This window comes from Cajanus cajan, chromosome 4 (assembly GCF_000230855.2).
Source record: "Cajanus cajan strain Asha chromosome 4, NIPB_CcT2T_4, whole genome shotgun sequence".
Lineage (NCBI taxonomy): Eukaryota > Viridiplantae > Streptophyta > Magnoliopsida > Fabales > Fabaceae > Cajanus > Cajanus cajan.
In genome coordinates, this window is record NC_138520.1 from 62,476,595 (window position 1) to 62,499,775 (window position 23,181).

Sequence of the window (23,181 nt, forward strand, 5' to 3'; positions counted from 1 at the left end):
AACTTTAACAACATCCTACACTACAAGAAAAAGTCAAATTTCCCACGGATTATTTCCCACGGACCAAAATCCGTCGAAAATTTCCCACGGAATTTCCCACGGATTTAAATCCGTCTAAAATTTTTGACGAAGTTTCCCACAATTAAAATCCGTCTGAAATTTCTGACGGAGTTTCCCACGTCTCAAATTATTAAATAAAATTTAAGCCAATTATTTTTCAAATGCAACCAATCCTAATCGCATCAATACACACAACAATGCACTATATAATATTTTCATTATTATATGGGTGTTTTCAAAATATAAATAAGATAAATATAAATCAAAGTGTGTGAGGTATGACTTATATTACCTATATATAATTATATGTTTAGGTTATTATAAATTATAAACTAATTAGCGTAAATGTGTTTTTTGTTACTTATCTTGAAAAATACCAACACATGACGTTCAAATTTAACAATAACACATCTTTTCTTTAATTTTTAAAAATCACTCATCTCTTTGAAAATAACGTTATTAATTAAATAAGGGGGAAAAAAGTTAAATTATGTTCTGCAAATCATATATATGTATCTATCATTTATTTCTAAATTACATCCAATACTATGTCATTTTGATGAAAACTTTCATTGATCTTCAATTTTGAAAATAAGATTTTTTTCAATTCATTTTTAAAATTATTACTTAAATTTAATATATATTTTTAAATCACAGTGTGCATGATATTTAAAATAAATTTCAAAAAAGTTGAAATAATGAAATAAGAGATCAAATCTCATTTAATTATTGATATTTGTATTAATAAATTATTTTCTCTTAATAGTATATAAACAGTATTATCTTATATAAGTAGTTGTATGTGCCACTTAAATAAATAAATAAGAAAATTAATACTCACTTAAAAATTTGAGAAGAGATATATGTATGACGTTATTGAGAAAAACTTCAAGTAGGGGTTAATGAATTTTTTTCTAGATTAAATCTTCTTTATTTAAAACTTAAAACATTAAAGTTAAAATAATTATACTAAATAATTATTTTTGTTCCTAATAACTGATTGATTTAAAAATCTCTCTTTAAGTTGTAGTAATTTCTTAAATTTACATTTTATTGATTTCTGAATTTTATATTTAAGTAAATCAGTAAAATACAAAGTAACGAGTATAAATATGAGTATTTAAAACTTCAATGAATCTATATATAGAAAGTAGAGATAAAGACAGAGAAAATGAATAGAAGAAAAATAGTTAAATATATAGTTGTTTGATTATCTATAGTAATAGATAAAGGGAAATATACGTCATCTTGTAACTGATTTTGACTAAAAAATAATAGATAATCATACCCTTAACTAATTTTTATTTTATATATTCTAATTTTATTTGAAATAATATGATTATATATTTAAATAGTTTAATTTTAATAATTTTTAAGTATATTTTTGTCTTTTCACTTAAAATATTTGAATTTCTATATTTGAATTTGAATTATTTTTTAAGTATATTTTTGTCTTTTTGTCTTAAATTTTTGAATTTCTAAATTTTAATTTTAATAATTTTTATTTCTATTATTTATTAATTCTTTTCATTTTAAATATTTTATAACATTAATAAAATTTTATAATTTTAATCTCTCTAATTTTACCTTACTTTTTATTTTATAAATATAATTTGGATTATTCATTTTATAATTAAATTAAATTATTTAAATTTTTTATGAGTTTACATTCTAAGAATGTATTGAAATTCCTTAATATTTGATTATTAGATAGTAACAACATGGATATTCTGATTATTAGACATTATGTTATAATTCTACTACTGATCGTACTATATGTTATTTTTAAATTTGAACTCCTAAACTTTATTTGTTATGTATGACATTTTATTTTGTATGAATGAACTTGTTTTGATTTACATAATTATGATTGATTTAATATCTTTAAATAGGATAATTATTTAATAAAATTTTGAATTTAAAAAAAATAATTTTTCACAGAATTTCCCACGGATTTCCCACGGATTTATCCGTGGGTAATTTCCCACGGACAAATCCGTGGGTAATTTCCCACGGATTTATCCGTGGGAAATTACCCACTGACAAATCCGTGGGAAATTACCCACGGATTAGTCCGTGAGAAATTACCCACGGATAAATCCATGGGAAATTCTATGAAAAATTATTTTTTTTTAAATTCAAAATTGAGCAGTTTCAATACATTCTTAGAATGTAAACTCATAAAAAATTTAAAAAAATTAATTTAATTATAAAATGAATAATCCAAATTATATTTATAAAATAAAAAGTAAGATAAAATTAGAGAGATTAAAATTATAAAATTTTAATAATGTTATAAAACATTAAAAAAAGAAAAGAATTAATAAATAATAAAAATAAAAAATTATTTAAATTACAATATAGAAATTCAAAAATTTAAGACAAAAAGACAAAAATATACTTAAAAAATAATTCAAATTAAAATATGGAAATTCAAATATTTTAAGTGAAAAGACAAAAATATACTTAAAAAATTATTAAAATTAAATTATTTAAATATATAATCATATTATTACAAATAAAATTAGAATATATAAAATAAAAATTAGTTAAGGGTATGATTATCTATTATTTTTTAGACAAAAATCAGTTACAAGATGACGTATAACTTTATATTAAATGTGAATTTTGTAAATTCAACCGTTAAATTAAAAATATTTTACTCTTAAATCATATATATAAAATGTTATATTAATCGAAGATGATTTCTTATAAAACAAAATTAAATTTGTTGAAAAATTTATATTTTCGATGAGAAAAGTTTTGTAGGAAAAGCTATATTATTGATGAAATATTTCAAATAAATTTATATTTGTCGAAAATGTAAGAACTGATTTTAAATTTGATATGAAAATATTATGATATTATTAGATAAGATTTTAAGTTAGTATTTTATTAATAGTTGATAATTAAAAAATAAAACAAGGATAAATACATTTTTTGAATTTTATATGTTTGATTTAAGCTAACTTATAAAATAACTCTTTGGTAAAGTTATTCCGCTCAGTAACTCATGGCGTGTGTTAAATTTTATCGATCTAATTAATTGTTAAATTAAAAGTTACTAAATTTTACTAATAATTAATATAAAAAATTAATTAGTTTTGGAATAAATTATCTGTGAATTAACAATATAATTGAAACATTAATTATTTTAAATTATTTAACTAAAATCTTATTGACAATTTACTATATGATCTTAATATTTTTGTATAATTAATATATGGTTTTACTATATGATCTTAATATTTTTGTATAACTAATATCTGATTTTAAATTTGATATGAGAATATTATATATAATTAGATAAGATTTTAAGTTAGTATTTTATTAATAGTTGATAATTAAAAAAAAAAACAACAAGGATAAATACATTTTTTGAATTTTATATGTTTGATTTAAGGTAAATAAATATATTAAATTAATTAATAATTTATTTAAAATATTAAAATTTAATTTATAAGTATGTATTAAATAAATATTTATAATTTTTTAAATTATATTATCATTATAAATTATAAAATTAAATAATTTAAATTATAATTTTAAATAAAAATAAGTAGACGTTATTTATAAAAGTAAGTACATATAAATAAATAATAATTAAATATATTATTATTATTATTAATTATTATTATTTGTAATATAAAATTATTATATATTATTATTATAGTACAAATATGAGATTGTATATTTGAGGATGACTTAAAAGAATTAATTTGTACAAGTTATACTGACAACATACATATACATTTCGGTAGCTAACTCATAAGAACTTCACAGTTAAGCGTGCTTGACCTGGAGTAGTACAGGGATGGGTGACCTTTTGGGAAGTATCCCAGAAATTGCACAAGTAAGGATAAAACACACTAAACAATGAAATATCGTGAAATAGAACCCTTGAAAGACCAAATATGAGGGTTGTTACATTAATAAATTTATTAAAATTAAAAAAATTATAATTTTTGGGTAATTTCCCACGGATTTACCCACGGATAAATCCGTGAGAAAGTTACCCACGAATAAATCCGTGGGAAATTACCCACGGATAAATCCGTGGGAAAATCCGTGGGAAAGTTACCCACGGATAAAAATCCGTGGGTAAATTTCAGACGACCAATTTACCGACGGATTAGTGTCCATCGGTAATCCGTCGGAAATGCCTCATTACCCACGAATTTTGGGCATTTCCCACGGATTTTTGCCGTCTGAAATACCGAATTTTCTTGTAGTGCTATATTATAAACACTCAACATATGAACAACTTAAGCTAACAGCTACTTAATCCACAAATAACATCTTAACCATTTTCAAATAAAACAATGCATGAAGCTTCCCTAACTCTCCTAAAATTAAACAATCTACATTCTAACTTCCCTCACCTGAAGATTGGCTCAGATAGCAAAAAAAACTGAACAAAAGTGGAATTTCCCTTCTAGGCTCAACTCGAAACTTCAATCAACCCAAATCAAGCTTTCTAATCTGAATTTCAAGAAATGACAGAAGGCATTAGTGGTCTAGAGAAGAAAAAGATTCATACAGAGAAATTTGGGAGAGAAAGGAGCTCACTGACCCAGAGACCTTCTCTCTAAAACTTCTCTCTAAAACTCACGTTCTTCTGAAGGCCCCTAAACCCTATTTATGGATTTTCTGGACTGCCCAGAACGGCCCGTACCGAGTCGGAACGGCCCGTTCCGAACTCCCAAATCACGCACAAAACCCACACCCAGAACGGCACGTTCTGAAATCAGAACGGCCCATTCCGGGACTCATCCGGAATGACCCGTTCTCCCTCTGGAACGGCCCGTACTCCCTCCGGAACGGCCCGTTCTCCTTCCAGAACGGCCCGTTCCGGAATTTGGAATAGCCCGTTCTAGGACCGTTCCCAACCTAGAAATTTAGGCTAATTTAATAGCTTGGAACGGCTCGTTCCAGATTGGGAACAGTCCGTTCTAGGCTACTAAATCAACCAAAAATGTTTTTTTTAAAACGTTACAAAATGGTTGACAGGATATCAACATTATCTACCTGTACATGTGGTTGTGTGGTGAAATGTTAGTCCTGTGTGTCCTCTTCCTCTACTTCAGGTTGTACCTCCTTAAGAACAAGTTGTTGCTCTTGGGGTACATCGGTCAATGACTTCAAGGAAAAATACTGTGTCGTTTCATTCTTGACTGTATAGTGTCGATTTGATAGTAAGTGGTTCACTCCAGTTTGACTAACAATGAAATAAAACCTGTCACTATTGTCCTTAGTGATACACTGCATTATCCTTAATGATACACTGTATAGCCCAAATGTTTAGCAATTGAAGTTATCAATTCCCATTGACAATATTACCAAATTCAATGTTGGAAACGCTTTGTACCTTGGGTCTTTTTCCTTGCACGATTCACAACCGTGATTTGGAATCACGGGCGTGAACTATAACCATCAACCATTTGTGTTTGACATTCTAGAACCAAAACGACTCGTTCTGGTTGTACTCTTGGTGTGTAAATTTTACATCTAGAACGGCCCGTTCCAAGTACAAAATTAACACACCAAAAGTACAACCAGAACGGGCCGTTTTGGTTTGAGATACACTAAAGAAATTTGGCATCCACCTATACATCTACGTGGCATCCACGTGCCTAACAATTAACTTCATTTAAATATTTGGACGGAAGTCCGACATTATACTAATTTAAATTATTAAAGACAAAAGTAAAAAAAATTTAAAATAAAACTAAATTAAAATAAAATAATATTATAAGAACCAAATTAAATTTTTAACCAAAATATTATTAGCACATGAGTTTACAGAAATCACGCACGTACATGGTATTACACATCAGTTGACAGCAATATCGCACGTACGGATTTCGTGTTGCACGAATTGGTAAAGTAAAGCATTTTCGATTTTTTTAATATAAATTTTGAGCAAGTTTCATGTAAAACTTTTGTTTTCTCTTATTTTGAATTTTTGTATGGAAAATGCTGCATTCTTCGAAAGGAGACGCCGAAATTTCTTCCGAATTATTAAAAAATTAATTTAAATAATAAAATAATAAAATAAATAATTATTTTATAATAAATTTATTAAAAAATAATAATATTTTAATAATTCAGACAATGTAACGGAATACATTTTGGCTTCTATAACGGTGCTCTTTTTGTATTTATTTGAATTCCATTTAATAATATATAATTTTTAAACTTGTCTATTTAGTATTATTTTGTTTAGATAAAAGTATTTATATAAATAAAGATCACGCCAAAAAGATTTATGATAATTAACTGCTATTAAAATAAAATAAAAAATTTAATTTATTTTCGAATACAATAAATTATAAATTTTAAAGATTAAACATCAATTTAAAAAAAAAAAGGTTTGCGTCAACTGGTTTTGTGTCTCATTCACTAAAAATAAAAATAATATGCACTTTTTGCTTTTTTTTTAATGAAATAGTTCTTTGTAAGGTTTTTTTTTTTTTTTTTTTTTTTTTTTTTTTTTTTTAAGTTCTTGTAGTATATCTAGTTTTTCATTCTATTCTTATAATAGTAGATTCATTTTAAATTAGTTCTTGAAAGAAAACAAGTTAACTGAGACTTAAAAATAAAGTATTTACATATTACAATAATAAAAGCCGAAATTTGGTATATTATATTAATAAAATAAAATTCAATGACAATTTCAAAAGAAAAAAAAATCTAGGAACTAAACTTGTAAACATATTTAAGTTTTTATTTCTTTTTTAAAGTTTACTTAATCGAGAACACATTTTTTTTGTTACGTGCTTTAAAGCCTTTAATTTGTTCTTTATTAATAATTACAAAAGCATCACACCAATTTGACTATTTTTATAATTTTAAAGACTTGTTAAAAAGATAATGAATTCACGTATGCTTATTTAAAAACACTAAAAATAAAAATAATATGATAATTATTTCTAAAAATTAAAAAAAAAAAACTAAATTACACTTTAAACCCTAAAATTTAACCTTTTAGGCACAAATTATATCTCCAAATTTTTTCTCATTAATTATGTCTCAAACTTTTAGATTTTGTGACTTATGTTCTCATATCAATTGTCTATAAAAATATACTATAACATGACATGTTTGTCATGGATAAACTTAATGATGTGAAATGTCTAACACAAGCTTAATTATAGTTTTTGTTCCTAAACTTTCACTTTTTGGCAAATTTTGTCCCTAATAAATTTTTTTTTTGTGATTTATGTCATCAAACTTTTAGATTTTGATTTGTGTTTTTCTGTCAATTGTCCGTTAAAATACTAATAAATGTATATATACAATGATAGTATTATTGAATTAGCATGTTCATTACAATGTTAATTCAACCACAAAACTTGATTGCTTCTGAATTGTGAAACACATACGATTTGATACATTTTTTAAGTATGGAAATACATGTATGTTAAGCTTAAATAATAATACATGATTTTCATAAATGTGAGAACTGATGATTAAATACATGGATATATGTTAAATATGCTACTTTTATTCTTGAGTTAATTAATGTGAGATATGCATGATCTATTCATTTAAAAAATGGTAAGTAATTATTACACTAGTTATTTAAAAGTTCATGAATTGAATTGTCACAATTCAATCACAAAATAAACATATGATTTGTATTAATCATTTAGAGAACCCATCCATTTTTGATATATTATAACAATTATAGATATTCTATTTTTATGAAATGGATATAATGAGATCAATAATTTTAACTAAACTTTAGTTTAATTAATTAAATAACACACTAAAATAAAATCATAACTAATTAATAAGTAAAAAAGTTTATAAAAAATTAAGTGACCTTACACCAATATCCTATTATAAGAAAGGTCCAAAATAAAAGGTTACCAAGAATGCCAATAACATCCATGTCTAAATACATATCAAAGTGTGGACAAGACCTTTAAAAAATTACAAGATATATAAAAAAATATCACAATTATATTAAGTCAAACTATCATTTTATATAAAGTAAACTTAATTTATCTTTATATTATTTTAATTTTATTTGAATTAATCAGGCATATTATATGTGATATTGTAAAAAAAAAAAAAAAATTCTAAATTTTCCCCGGTATTTAATTTTTTTTTTTAGTGAAGTTCAATTTTTATTCTATACCTGTAGGAAGGCTTGTTAAATAGTTTTGTCATCCTATGTATCTATAAATAATAATTAATTGCAGGCTAGTGAAGAGAAGAAGTGAATTGCTGCTGTGATGGCTTCAAGTCAGGAAGAGGTGACGCTTTTGGGAGTTGTGGGAAGCCCATTTTTGCACAGGGTTCAGATTGCTCTCAAGTTGAAGGGAATTGAATACAAATATTTGGAAGATGATTTGAACAACAAGAGTGATCTTCTCCTCAAGTATAACCCAGTTCACAAAATGATTCCTGTGCTTGTTCACAATGAGAAACCCATTTCAGAGTCCCTTGTGATTGTTGAGTACATCGATGATACATGGAAACAAAACCCTATCTTGCCTTCTGATCCTTATCAAAGAGCCTTGGCTCGTTTCTGGGCCCAGTTCATGGATGACAAGGTAATAATAACTCTTAGATCCCTTTTCATTCTTTCATTTCATGACATCTAAGGGTAAAATCTGATACAATAAGTTTGACAGTGAATAAAAGAACTCGTGGATCAATTAATATAAAAGAATTTTTATATATACTAATTATTTTCCAAATACTAATGAGTAATTTTATTTTGTGAAAGCAGTGTGTGGTTGCAGCAGCGAAATTTGTTTTAAAGGTTGATGAGAAAGAGAAAGAGAAGGCTACTGAAGAGTTGTATGAGGCTCTGAAGTTTCTTGAGAATGAGCTGAAGGACAAGTTTTTTGCAGGAGAGGAGATCATTGGCTTTGTGGATATTGCTGCTGTGTTCATACCTTTGCTTCAAGAGGTAGCACAGATACAATTGTTCACAAGTGAGAAATTTCCAAAGCTTTTTAAATGGAGCAAGGACTTTTACAACCATCCAGTTGTCAAAGAAATTATGCCTTCTAAAGACCAACTTTTTGTCTATTTTAAGGCTAGGGCTCAAAGCCTTGCTGCTAAAAAGAAGAATTAATATAGAATGAGACTCGGAATTTCCGATGAGGGTTCAAGTTTGTGTGGAAGGTATTACTTGTCTGTCTTAAGTTATTGTTGTTAGATTTTCATTTTAAAATGAAATGTGTGATGTAAGATTTGTCTTTGTCAGAAATCATGTTGACATGTTCGCTATTTGAATTAATAAAATAAAAGAATGAGTTGTGGTAACTACTGAACTAGTTATTGAACTGCTTAGTAAGGTATATTTAATATGTTTTATGGAATTTTTAATTATTTAAATCCCCTTCATATAAATCTTCAGGTGGATGTCCTTTTCACGGATATTGATGTCGGATGAGATAAGGATTTGATACGGTGCTATAATTGTTCTTGGTTTCTTACGAGGCGTGATATTGGTTTCTTAGGGTTGGCTAAGACTTTTTATTTTTTTTTAATTCATTTCTGGAATATTTACTGTCGATAACAGTGACTAATTACCTTGTTATATTAGAGGTATTTTAAAAGGTAAGATAGTTAACCCTAAAATTTAACGCGACTGCATACACAAGACAATATTTTTAAAAGGGAGATAGTTGGCTAAGACTTTGCTAAACATATCTTAAATGGGAGATTTTTTTTTTAAAAAAATTAATATCTTTAAATAAAAATAAAATATTATAGTGATAATTTTTAAAAAATAATTATATTTATATTTTTTTAGTGATGATCATTTTAGAATGGATTTTTAAGAATTTAATCATAAAAAAATATAAATATTAACATAAAATAATTGTTTTTAAGAATTTAAAGTAAAAGTTTTTTTTTTTCATTTGACCTAAATAATAATGTTTATTTTTAACATATTTGTTGTTGTTAAAATTTATTAAAAATTATAAAATTTCATGACAATGAATGAAAGCATCTTTTTAAAATGTCAGAGATTTTATATCAATTAGTGATAAGATTTTATATAATTATATAAATTAATTAAGGGGTTAGATACATGTGATTAATGTGTTGAATCTAAGGTTGAATTGTTTGGAGAGTGTTTGAGTTTGATTCTTGACAAAAATAATCCGTGGTCAAACTTTATTTACCCATCAGTCAAGCTAGATTAGTCTAAGGTAAAGCCTTCAAGCTCAAGATGTTCATTTCTCAATATGAGAGATGTGTTAAAAATCTCATACTATAAGAAACCTATCAAATTGAGACTGATTTAGAGACCACAAATATTTCATCACTATAGATAATAATTTAGAAACCTGTTTAGAGATCAAAATAATTCAGAATAAAAAACATTCCCTATGATCAATAAGAATTTGATATCTAGTTTGTGACAAAAAAATGTTAGCAATATCTAACATTAATTAGAAAAATAACATCTAGAAGTCTATTGAGCAACATCAAAGATTTCATTCCTATCCTTACATTACAACTTGGCTTGAATTCAAAAGCAACAATTTTAATGTTGAGATTAATTTTGACATTATTTCTTTTTGAGAGTGAGGGTATTTGTATGGCTTAATGTTGACAAGAGTAGAGTTAGGAATAAAAGTGATGTGGTGGTCATGAGATATAGGAGCGGGTAGGCCATGAGGTTTATCAAAAATACGATTGAATTGGTGAATGACATTGGATAACTCAAATGGAATTATGTGGGAAGAAGTTGGGGAAATGAGTGTTGTATCTGGAAGGTTAAAGGATAGAAGGTGGAATGAAGCGATGGAGTATGTATGAATGGAATGTCACATTTGGTGGAATGTAGCAAATGTGGGTTGAGCTAAAACTACTCCTTTAATGAGGATAAATTTGGTGGCCTAAGTGAATGAAAGTTGAGCATCGGAGAAATCAGCCTCAATAAGCCCAATAGATTATAACCATTCAATCCCGAGGATGACATCAACACCTTGGATGGATAGTAGGTAGCATGAAATGGTGAACATATCTTGTTGAAATGTTATAGGGACTTCAAGGCATGTGCACCTTAATAGGTAATGTTTTCTCCATTACCTACCATGACAAAAAAAAATTAGTACCTTGAGTGAACAAATTTAAATTTTGTGCAATATAGTACTATAATATATTGTGAAAACTGCCAGTATCCACCAAAATCATCACAAAGAGACTCATAATAAGTCCTTGAAATTTTAGGGTTTGGGGATAGGGGTATCCTATCAAGGCTTAACTAGAAAGCTAAAAATGAATGACTTCATCAAGTGTGCTAGTTTTGGTTGGTTGTGGGTTAGGATCAAAGGAAGGGTCATCTTAAAAAGGATTATAAGGAATTTGGGTGAAGTGCACTTGTGGCCTTGAAAATATTTGTCATCACAATAGTAATAAAGTCCAACAACATGTCTTTCTTATAGTTGGCTAGGAGAAAATCTTTTAATGGGAAGGTTTGTGGAAGAATGGTTGGTTTTGGGGTTAGGGGAAGAAGGATGAGACGAAGGTGGAATGGAAGTAACAAGCAAAGTTGTTGCACTCTAGGATGAGTTTGGTGAGATCCATTATGAGGAAGAAGGTTAGCTCTATGTATATTTAAGCTTGAGTCCTTGAGTTTGTCTTCAATGAGCTTGGTTAACCTAATGGCTTTGGAAATGGAGATTGTTTCAAAAGCATGAGTTCATTTTATATTTCTGGTTTTAAATCTATAATAAAAATTCAAAAAATTCTCAAGGGTCAAACTAGTAGTATGATTACAAAGATGTTCAAATTGTGTTTGAAACTATGTGACATAGCTTGTTTGTCGTAATTTAAAATGTGTGGCTTAATGGTTCTCATATGTTGAGGGGCCAAAGCACAAGTCAAGAGCTCATGCAAAGGTATGAAATCAGTTAGTCAGTGGTTGGGGTACAATAACTTAAACCAACTAAGGGTCACACCTTTCACATAAAAGGAGATGAGATGTAGTCAGTGTTCCCAAGGTACCTAATGAAAAAAATTTGGTTAGCTTGAAATAGCCAATCTAAGGGATTAGGACCCTAAAAAAAATGAGTTGAAGAGGTAGAAATAGAGACTTTTGTTGAGTCAATGGTAAAGGGGTTTGAACGTGAATGTTATAAAAAAGAGTATTGTGATTGAACGAAGAAGGGGAAAAGCATGGATGAGAGTGTGTCAAAAAAAGGGTTGTGTGAAGGGAACATTGAGAGGTATAATGGGTGGTGAGGATGAAGGAATAAATGGTATTTCACTAGGAATGTTATTGGTGACGGAGGATGCACCTAGACTTGAAACGTTGGGCCAACTTAGCCACCAAATGCAAGTTGCTCGAAAGGCATAGTATTTGGAGGTTCTATTAATTCCTAATTGAGTATCGAAAGACATAGTATTTTGAGGATAATCGGTGGACCAATCTCATATGAGGCTTAGTTAAATTAGCTAATGTCGTGGTAGGCCTATATCTAGTTGTTCTATCTTAACAATAGTATTAGACTTTCTTGTTTAAGTGATGATATCTGAGAAACTAAGCTACTGTGTTGTGGATTGATATCCAATTTATTGTTGATTTAGCAAGTCTTAAAAGATTACCCTACGTTGTTAGTTCGGTAAGGTCAAGTTACTTAAACTACTCATCCTATGTTGTAGAAGATCTTCCAATTGAAATGTGTGACGACGCATGTAGTTGTTGTGTTGTATATACTATGTTGTTGAAATAAAAAATTCGAGTTGTTGATATAGTGATGTTGAAATGGATATTTTGTCGTAAAAGACTAAGTTATTCATGTTGATATGTGTTGATTGTGTTGTGATGCTATATGTTTACAATGTTGAATGTGAAGTGAAAAGGTGTTGAAATATTAAATTTTCACTACAATCAAAATACATCATTATAATCTAAGTATGATATAATATAATTTTGAATTTCTATTACGTTTAAGTCTCTTGGAATATGATATTTGAACGTTTTCCATTTTGCTTCTAACACAATTTGATACATTTTCCAAAATTTCCTAACACTACTCAAGAAAAATAAATTTAAGAAATGATTATTATGTTTTATTGTTTAAAATATAAAAATGTTTTAATTTTACGTGTAAATCTTTTTTTCAATAAAAGATTAAGATTTGTGTGTTAAGCATCACCATAAAAACTAAGGCATCTTAATAAGGTTGACATCCAAAAGTCTATCAATTATGCAACAAACTAAAAAAATATGAGTAAATTACACTTTCCTTCCTCGATAGATACAAATATTACACTACCCTCCCCTCCTATGTTAAAAATTAAAATTCCCTTCATTGATAGATTCTAATGTATAACATTTTACCCATTTTCTAAATTTTTCGTTAAATTTTCGTTAACTTACGATATAAAAAAAATTATCACCAAAACACCCTTTACGCTAACGTCCTCTCAAAGATATAAATATTACATTATCCTCTCTTCTTATAAATATTTATCCCCTTAAAAAACTTAAACATGTTACACTTTAATGATATATCTTTTAATTTACATATTTAATTATTGTTTTAAAAATTATTTTAATTTTTACTAGATTAACTATATATATCTTTAAAACAAATATTTTCATTATTATTTTTACAAAATATTTTAAAGTTATATATCAGAATAAAATAATATATATATAAATATATATAAGTATAATGCAAGTATTAAGATATTATTTAATTAATATAGTTAATATAATATTTTTATAAATATTTAAATAAAATAATATATTAATTATATATATTAAATTAATATATTATTTAATTGATGTCACTAGTAAAATATTTAAATAATATATAAATAACTAGTGCTTTATGATAAAGTGTTATTTATTATATTTAATTAATGTAATGCTAAAATATGTGTTAAATTTATAATTTTTATTTATTTATATTAAAATCTATTATTAAATAAAATATAATTATTGTAAAATTTAATATATATATATATATATATATATTAATTTATATTATATATTGACATATATATAAAAGTATAATTATATTTTAATTTATAATTTTTTATTTTATTTATTATTTTAATAAATAATTTTAAATTCAATTAAATATTTTATAAATTTTAATTTAGTGCATGAATGACCATGAATTTAAAAATATTTTGAAATATATTTTAATAAAAATTATATTTTTATGAATAATTAAATTAAACGTATTTTTTGAAATCTTATAATGATAATTCTTTAATAATATTAAAGTGATATAATAAGAGAGTGATAATATAATACTTGAAATTATAAGGGATAAAAGTATAATTTATTTTATATTTTAACATATCCAGGGTGGATAGTGTAATACTTAGATCTCTTAGAAGAGGGGAATGTAATTTACATTAATGACGTTAAGTTAAATGAACTAAATTATATATTTTAATATAAAAGGAGAAGAAAGGGTAATGTAATTTTTCTAATATATGTATACACACACATAGACACACACACACACACACACATATATATATATATATATATATATATATATATATATATATATAAATATAAAAGAGGAAAATTGTAACAATAACATGGGGAACTATACCAAAACACATGTAGGAATTAAAAAAAACAAAAAGAAGGTAAACCACATGATCACAAAAAAAATCTTCCAAATAAAAGAAGGCAGAACAATCCACCACTTATAAATAATCTTATGTTTTAAACTAAAATCAATTAATTTGTTTGCTCATTGATTTCCTTCCCTATAAATATGAGAATGAAAAAAATGCATTTGCGAACAAAGTAATAAACAATGTCGTCATCTATTATGGATGTCCCAAGAAACATTCTAGGTATTTCCAAAAGTGTCTAGAACAAATTTAGAATCACACTCTAACCAAAACTTGTACCACCTAACATCATGTGCATGTTCAATAGCACATAAGTTCAACATGCAAAATGATCATAATACTAATTTATGATACAAATTCATCCAAAAAAGAAACTCTACTCTAATCTCTTAAAAGGTCACCATAGACAACATGACTAGGGGAGCCTTGAGTACCACCACTTGAGTAAAATTAGTAAACATTTTTTTTAAATATTATTTACCAAAAATTAGATATTTAAATGACTATAAAATAAAAAATAATAATTTCCCTTTTAATAGATTTTTGGATCCTTGTTGTTTTGACTCTGTTTGAAAAATAAGAAATATAATAAGAATGAAGGGAAAAAAAATATAAAATGTTAAAAATCGGAGTTTAATAAAAACCAAATGAATAGAAAAAAAATAATTTCCCTTTTAATAGATTTTTGGTTTTGACTCTGTTTGGAAAATAAGAAATATAATAAGAATGAAGGGAAACAAGAAAAAAATATAAAATGTTAAAAATTGGGGTTGTTAAATAGAAATCAAATGAATAAAAAAGAAATTAAAAATATATGGAACCACGAAAAATTATCTCTATTTAAGAGAGGTGAAATAGGACTAAAGTGAAAACGGTGAGGTTGACGTGTTATAATTTTATTATCCAAAAAAATAGGGGATTAGAAGAGCAACATTTATATTGTGTTTGAGAGAGAAAAAAAAAATAACAGAGGAAGAGGAAGCAGAGAGACAAGAAATGAAAAAAAAAAAGAGAAGAAAAATATATCAAAATAATATAAAAGATAACTTTTTAAATTTATGTAATTTTAAGAAAAGAAAAAGAATATATATATATATATATATATATATATATATATATATAATCGTTTGTGTTACATTATTTTTAAGATGAAGGAGGGGGAATTGTTTAAAAAAAAATCATTTTTTTTTATAGTGAGACTCATTAAATTTAAAAATTTTGTTGAATATCTCACATTTACAGGGACAATAATTTTTTTACTCATATTCTCCGTTCATCCCATTTCTGCACTATTTCATTCTCATTAAACGTAGTATTGAGAGATATATTAACAGTCTTTTTCCAATATTTTTTCTCTCTATTTCATCCTTATCATTATTAAGGAGTAAAAAAATACAATGCTCAAACAGATACATCCTAAGTTTTTAAGAAAAAGATCATTTAATTATTTCTATTTTATCTTTTATATTTTTTTCAACCAAACCATTTTTATTTTATTTTGATCAAACTAAACACTAATATTTTTATTTTATTTTCTCAAACTAAACCTTCTTATTTTTATTTTATTTTATCCGCTTTATTTCTCTTCTTTCTCTTATTTCTTCTACTAATTGCAGATGTGACGTGGCACTTGCTGTGTGTTCCGACGTACTTATGTGATTCGATTTTAATTTGTATGGCTCAATTTTACTCTCCTATTGCTGATGTAATCCCTTACATCATTTCAAAGCCATTAAATAATGATGGAGTCTTCTCGACACCGAAGCCTGCTTTTTTTTATCTTGTTTCTTCTGGATTATTCTCATGTGCAATATCTTTTCAAATTAATTTACGACAAATTTTATTCTTTTGTTGTACAAATTATTTTTGCACAAAAGAAATGAAAAATAAAAGTATGTGATACGATGATGAGCGTTCGAAAAAGATTAAAAGAATAATATCAAAAGAAGGGTTATAAAAAGATTTAGAATAAAATAAAATAATTGTTATTTTTTCCATGATTCTTTTTTCCACTTTCATTTACTCATTATAGACTTATGGTCAACAACGCGTGGATTGAATATTATATTCATCTTCCTAGTTCCCTATAAAGCCAGAATATATTAGAACTCCGAGACCAAAATAAATCATTGGAATTGATTGTTGCAAGTTCTTGGAACTGAGGTGCTGCAATGGCTTCAACTCAGGAAGAGGTGACGCTTTTAGGAGTTATTGTAAGCCCGTTTGTGTGTAGAGTTAAGATTGCTCTCAAGTTGAAGGGAGTTGAATACAAATACGTGGAAGAAGATTTGGGCAACAAGAGTGAGTTGCTCCTCAAATACAACCCAGTTCACAAGAAGGTTCCTGTGTTTGTTCACAATGGGAAGCCCATCGCAGAGTCTCTTGTGATTGTTGAATACATTGATGAGACATGGAACCAAAACCCCATCTTGCCTTCAGATCCTTACCAAAGAGCCTTGGCTCGTTTTTGGTCCAAATTCATAGATGACAAGGTAACCCATCTTTTCTTCTTTTCTTGCTTTGTGCTCCTTTATCACTTTTCATAACATCCAAATGTGAAATCTTTGAATAAGTTAGAGAACCATTAATTACTTTGAATAAATTTCATTAATTTCTCGAATCCACTTAGACTAAAATCATATTTATGATTGGTGAAGTTCGTTTAGGAACTATCTCAAATTATTATGATTTGTAATCTTTATGGTGTGATCTTATAAAGGATTTTTGGAGAATCTTTAATTTGGGGGAAGGGATTATGCGCTGTTTTGCTTCTATGTATAATTTAATTTGTTCTAGATCTTATGTCCACTTTTAAAATGGTCAAAACATAGTATACAGTAATTCTCATCTTATAAGAACAATCTTCATTTTAAAAATTGGTTGGTTTAATAAGATTAAATCATGTCTGAATTTATTTTGTATTAGGATATTATTGTTGGATATGGTAAGATTGATTATATGCTAACTAATTATTTTAGAAAATGATCACTAATAAGTAGTCTGATATATGAAATCAGGTTGTGGGTGCAGCATGGAAAGCTGTTTTCACGGTTGATGAGAAAGAGCGTGAGAAGAATAGTAAAGAATCATTTGAGGCACTGCAGTTTCTTGAGGATGAGATAAATGACAAAAAGTTCTTTGGAGGAGAGGAAATTGGGTTGGTAGATATTGCTGCTGTGTTCATTGCCTTTTGGATTCCTTTGATTCAAGAAATAGGGGGGTTGGAGTTGTTCACAAGTGACAAATTTCCCAAACTCTACAAATGGAGCCAAGAATTAGTGAACCATCCTGTTGTCAAAGAAAGTCTGCCCCCTAGAGACCTTGTTTCTGCCTTTTTCAAAGGACGCTATGAAAGCCTTTCTGCTTCAAAATAGATTCATGTATTGTGTGACTCAGAAAATTTCTAAGGAAAGTTGTGTTGTGTGGACTACTTGTTTGTCATTAACTAGTCAGGATTTGTTTCAAAAGGATGTTTGTAAGTTGTAATCTTGGATTTCTCCATGTCAAAGAAACCCAAGGTTGTTTCACACTTTGCTATTTCAATTAATAAATTATAAACTGTAGACCACCTTTTTATTCTTGAAAGCTCTTACTCTTGATTATTTAGAAACTTGAAGCAAACTGGTATTTTAAAATGATTGAAATTTCTGTCAGATTATGAATGAAATGCACGTCTAATATGGAAATTGCATTTGTAACTCTTGCCATGCATGGAATTAATAACTGGATGGCTTTAGGTCGAGATTTGCACAATGTCAGATTAGGAGAGCGGTTATATGTATCTTCTTTAGCGTGCACTAAACATGGTAAGGTTAATTGGCATCGCAAAGCCAGAGCCATGACTACGACCTCATGGTAAGATTAAGGACCATGGAACAACATAAGAGTTTTAATGTGGCAAAATGCATTATGTATTCGAAAATGTGTAGGATGTGTAACAGTGTATTAGTAGTGCCTTTTTCGTGGGGAAGTTCATGTTCTTGTTTGATCAATCCTTGATATAAACCATTATCGTTTACTTGTGGGGGATTTATTAAAGTCATATGCATAAAATGCTCATTGGATTTTAACTCTGTTGTCTCTTTTATATAATAAAAGAATTCCTTGACAGAATGATTGAAGCATATGAAACTCTTGATATCGATTATATTTATTTTTAGTGTAAATGAGTTTGGTAAGAAGTATTTCTAATCACATAAACTTGTCATTAAGTAAAACTCCTGAAGAATAGGAACACTACGATTCCATTTCCAACAATTTATCTAGGAACAAACTGGAATGAATTCAAACATGTACTAGAAAAATACTATAATCACGATCGACTTGGAAGCTTAAACATGAAACAATGTAAACAAGAAACAAATGGGATAATTGTATCTATTCTATGTAACGCAGTTGGTAGACTGGAATGAGACGTTCTAAACTAGAGCGGGTCGTTCTAAACTACTAAATAGGCTTGTAAATCCTAGTTGAGAACGGGCCGTTCCAAACATGGTTGTTGTGAGTTAAATTCAACTCCCAAACGACCGTTTTGCTTTAAGAAAGGGTCGTTCTAAACGTGCCAGAACGGGCCGTTCTGGTTTCAGAACGGGCCGTTCTGCATGTGAATTTTACACATGACGAAGGAGCCTAAAACGGGCCGTTCCGGATTCGAAATGGGTCGTTCTGGTCACTCCTGACCTTTATAAATAGGCGTTGAGGAGGGGGAGAAAAGGGAACTTAGAGAGAGGTTTTAGAGAGAAGGACTCTAGGCCAGGAAGCTTGCTTTTGGAAGATTGAGGTTCTCAGGTTGAGCTTCGGAAGGAAATTCCGCTTCTTCTTAGCTCTTGGCAATGCTGAGCCAATCTTCAGGTTAGGGAAACTTCATACATTATTTTCCTTGAAATGGTCGAGTTGTTGGGTGCGGATTGAGTAAAAAGTTGGGTTTTGTTGTTTGAAAGAAAAAGAGATGATTGATTTAAATTAGTAGTTGCATGTAGTTGTTCTTGTGTTTTAGAAGTTGTTTATAACGTGGTTAAGTTGCTAAGTTGCCTGATGAAGATGAGTTGAGTAGTTGTTGACTTACGTTGTTTATATGTTGTGTGTTGATAATATGCGATATGGTGTTAAAGTTGTTATATGTTGTGTATTTGGTAAAACTAAGTTATTTTTATGTTGTTTATTGTTGAATTATTAATAAGTTGAGATGTAAAAGTTAAAGTAGTTCATTGTTGTAAAGTTGATATTTTGTAAACTATAGTTGCTCTAGTTGTTTAATTAAGTAGTATAAAGATGCCTATTGTTGTAAAGTTGAATGTTGCCTTAAAGTTGTTATGATGTCTATTGTTCTAAAGTTGTTATGATGCCTATTGTTGTAAAGTTGTTATGATGCCTATAGTTGTAAAGTTGTTATGATGCCTATAGTTGTAAAGTTGTTACGATGCCTATTGTTGTAAAATTGTTATGATGCCTATAGTTGTAAAGTTGTAAAGTTGTCTATTGTCGTAAAGTTGTCTATTGTCGTAAAGTTGTAAAATTTCCTATTGTTGTAAAGTTGAAAAGTTGGGGACATATGGTGAAGATATATGTCCTATGTTGAGATACATAGTACTAATGTGATAAGTTAAAAGTTGTTTTAAAGTTGAATCCCTTAGTACTGTGTGGATGACATGGAAGTATTCGGCTCATGTCATGGTTGAATGACCAAATTGAGTAAGGTATCTAGTTAGAGATATAGTCTTTGACTAGGTACTGGAGGGTGCCTGGTACTTGGAGGGAAGTGGGTGGACTAACCCCATATGTGGATTAGTTATGCAGACCAAGGCCCTGGTAGGTTCATACCCAAACCCTTCTGCCTTGACAGTAGTATTGAACCTCCGAGTCTAAATGGCACACCTGAGTAATCGCCTATTGTTGTCTATACCTAGTTCTCGTCGGAGTTCCTAACGGTGTCCTAGACTTGACCTGGTTGAGATAGGTCAAACATTGGGGTTTATGCCACCTAGACTGCTCAACCTCAATTGTTGGAGATCTCCTAGTTGTATATGCGTGACGATGCATTAATTGATGTTGCATGGGTTGTTGCATTCAAGTTGTATATAATTTTGTATGAATGAGTTGATAGTTGAGCTATTGTGATAAATATTATGTGATTGTGTTGTGATAAGTTGTTGATTATTAGGACTAGAGAAGTTTTCAAAGTTGTTCATCCCATTGTGCGGATTGAGATAGTTGTGGTGCTCTAAGAGCCCAATTTGTTTAAAAACCCTTCTTGGAAAGTTGTCCCTTGGAGTGGATGATTTGTTGTTCTTCTCTAGGACTTGGTTGGTCCCGTGTATGGGCAAGGTTGAGACACACGTATATGAAACCATGATATAGGGGCCAGGCCGAGCTATACCTATTACAAGTGGCCAAATTTGAGTAAAGTGCGATGTGTTGAAAGTGTTGTTGATGTTGTATATTTATTGTTGTAGGTGTTGTGTTGCTTTAATTTGCAAGTTGAAAATAGAATTCTATCACTGTTTATTATATGTTGATGCTATTTTTTTATGATTATTATTGTGAGCTTACCCTAGCATGTTTTTCCTTGTGGTTGGGACTGCGATGACCATACCTTAGTATGTGAGCAGATTAAGATTAGGTGCTTTGCTGGACTGGGTGAGCTTCTTTTTGGTTGGGACTCAGGAAAAGGGATGACGTTGTATTTAGTTGATTGGTAGCATTTGACTACCTAGTTGTTGTATAGGGAATTATTTCCTACTTTCAGTTATATATTTTATGGGACTTTCTAGTTGTGTATTCTCATTATATATATAATTGTTTAGTAGTGACATTATTTTATACTTGTATTTGGACGCTATAGATAATGTGAGACCTGACGAGTCGTTACAATCTACCTTATTGAATGAAATAGGATAAGACTACTGTTGTAGTCTTCATCTTCATCGGTGGTCTCAATTTCTTTCCAGACCAAATTTTCATTTTGCACGATCAAAACCAAAAGCTTATCTCTCATGTGAAACACAAAGTTGAAATATGCATGTCTCCACGACTTCTTCAACACCAAGCTGCCACAGACAAACCAGAAGCTCTTAATGTACCCGAAAACATTATTAGAAAGATCATTTGTGGAATGCACGGGCATTTCGTCCATGTATTCAATTAATTTTCCTTTCATAGTCAACTCTATATGCGTTATGTACGATATAGAGCAATAAGTTGATGACTCCGTTGAATTGATGAAGTAAGTTTGTGGTAATTTGAAACCATGGACACCACCCAAACATGATGGTATAGATCCTGATAGGTTTTTTCTGCTAGATCTAGTAAATGGAGAGAATAAAGACAACATAAATCTTCAGGAATGCCCCATGTTAGTGTATTACCTCTTAACAGTAACTCATCTAGTGAAGGAAGGTTTTTGGTGATTTCTTTTGGAATAGACCCAAAAAACCTGTTGTTTCCTAAAGAAAGAGTATGCATATAAGTACAACTTTGAAAGGTCGAAGACAAATCTGCTGAGAGATTATTATTGCTCAATTCAAGGATATGAAGAAAATGTAGAGAGCATATTGAAGTTGGAATTCCACCTGACAAACTGTTGTCGGATAGATCAATGACGCTTAATTCTTGCATACCCATCCAAAACATGGGCATAGTTCCTGTCAAATAATTGTTGGATAAATCAAGATATGACAACTTTTGATTCCTATTTATGGATAGTGGAATGATTCCATTCAGGTGGTTATTTGAGAGATCCAGGGACTTCAAATTTGATATTTCTCTACCAATATTGGTTGGCACTATTCCAGACAGTAAGTTGTTGCTTAAATCGAGACCTTCGATACCAGACCAAAGTAGGATTGAGCCCTTCAACTGATTGAAAGCAAGGTTAATACTAGGTGAATTTGGGAAGTTTAATATTTTGGGAAGGTAGCCATTTAGTTTGTTTTCATAAAGATTTAGCTCCCAAATTTGAGAGGACATGTAGTAAAACCAATGGGGTATCTCTAAAAAATTCTAACATTTTCTAGGTAAACACCTACACCGTCCAAGAGTGTCAGGTTTCTGAGCCAGCTAGGAAATGTAGGGCCAACTTGACAATCACGAATTTTCAAATCACTCAAATGCTTAAAAGGAGGAATCCATTCTTGCGTCACGTTAAAGGTAAATGAGTTTGGTTTGGATGATAAAGAGAAAATAGCTAGGTTTGTCAGATTTTGGAAATGAGTATTTGTCATTGTGCCTTCTCAGTTGTTATGGGATAGATTAAGATAACTCAATTGGATTAGTTGACCAATACTTTATGGAATTTCCCCATTTATCATGTTTCCTGGCAAGTTCAGACAACCTAGATTTGATAATTTTCTGTTGATACTAGGATAGGACCTAATAGTGAGAGTGAGTTGAATGATAGCTCAAGTTTGAACACGCTATTGAATTTTCCTACAAAATGAGACAATTTCCCAATTAGGTGACTTGAAAAGGATGACAAGGTATCCAATATTTGAGTTATATCACCAGTGAAATAATTATGAAATACATGTGTTGTTT

The 23,181-nt window shown here is 28.8% G+C and overlaps 1 protein-coding gene and 1 pseudogene across 1 annotated transcript; one reads left to right on the forward strand and one right to left on the reverse strand.

The window, feature by feature from the left end:
- The first annotated feature begins 8,286 nt into the window (after positions 1–8,286).
- Positions 8,287–18,227, forward strand: LOC109791473 (uncharacterized). Its single transcript, XM_020350771.3, has 4 exons — positions 8,287–8,624; positions 8,804–9,151; positions 16,812–17,141; positions 17,667–18,227. Exons 1-4 carry the CDS (start codon positions 8,304–8,306, stop codon positions 18,021–18,023), a joined length of 1,356 nt encoding a protein of 451 aa, XP_020206360.2. The 5' UTR covers positions 8,287–8,303; the 3' UTR covers positions 18,024–18,227.
- A 3,293-nt stretch (positions 18,228–21,520) lies between these two features.
- LOC145957433 (uncharacterized) lies at positions 21,521–23,179 on the reverse strand (annotated as a pseudogene).
- Positions 23,180–23,181: the final 2 nt, after the last annotated feature.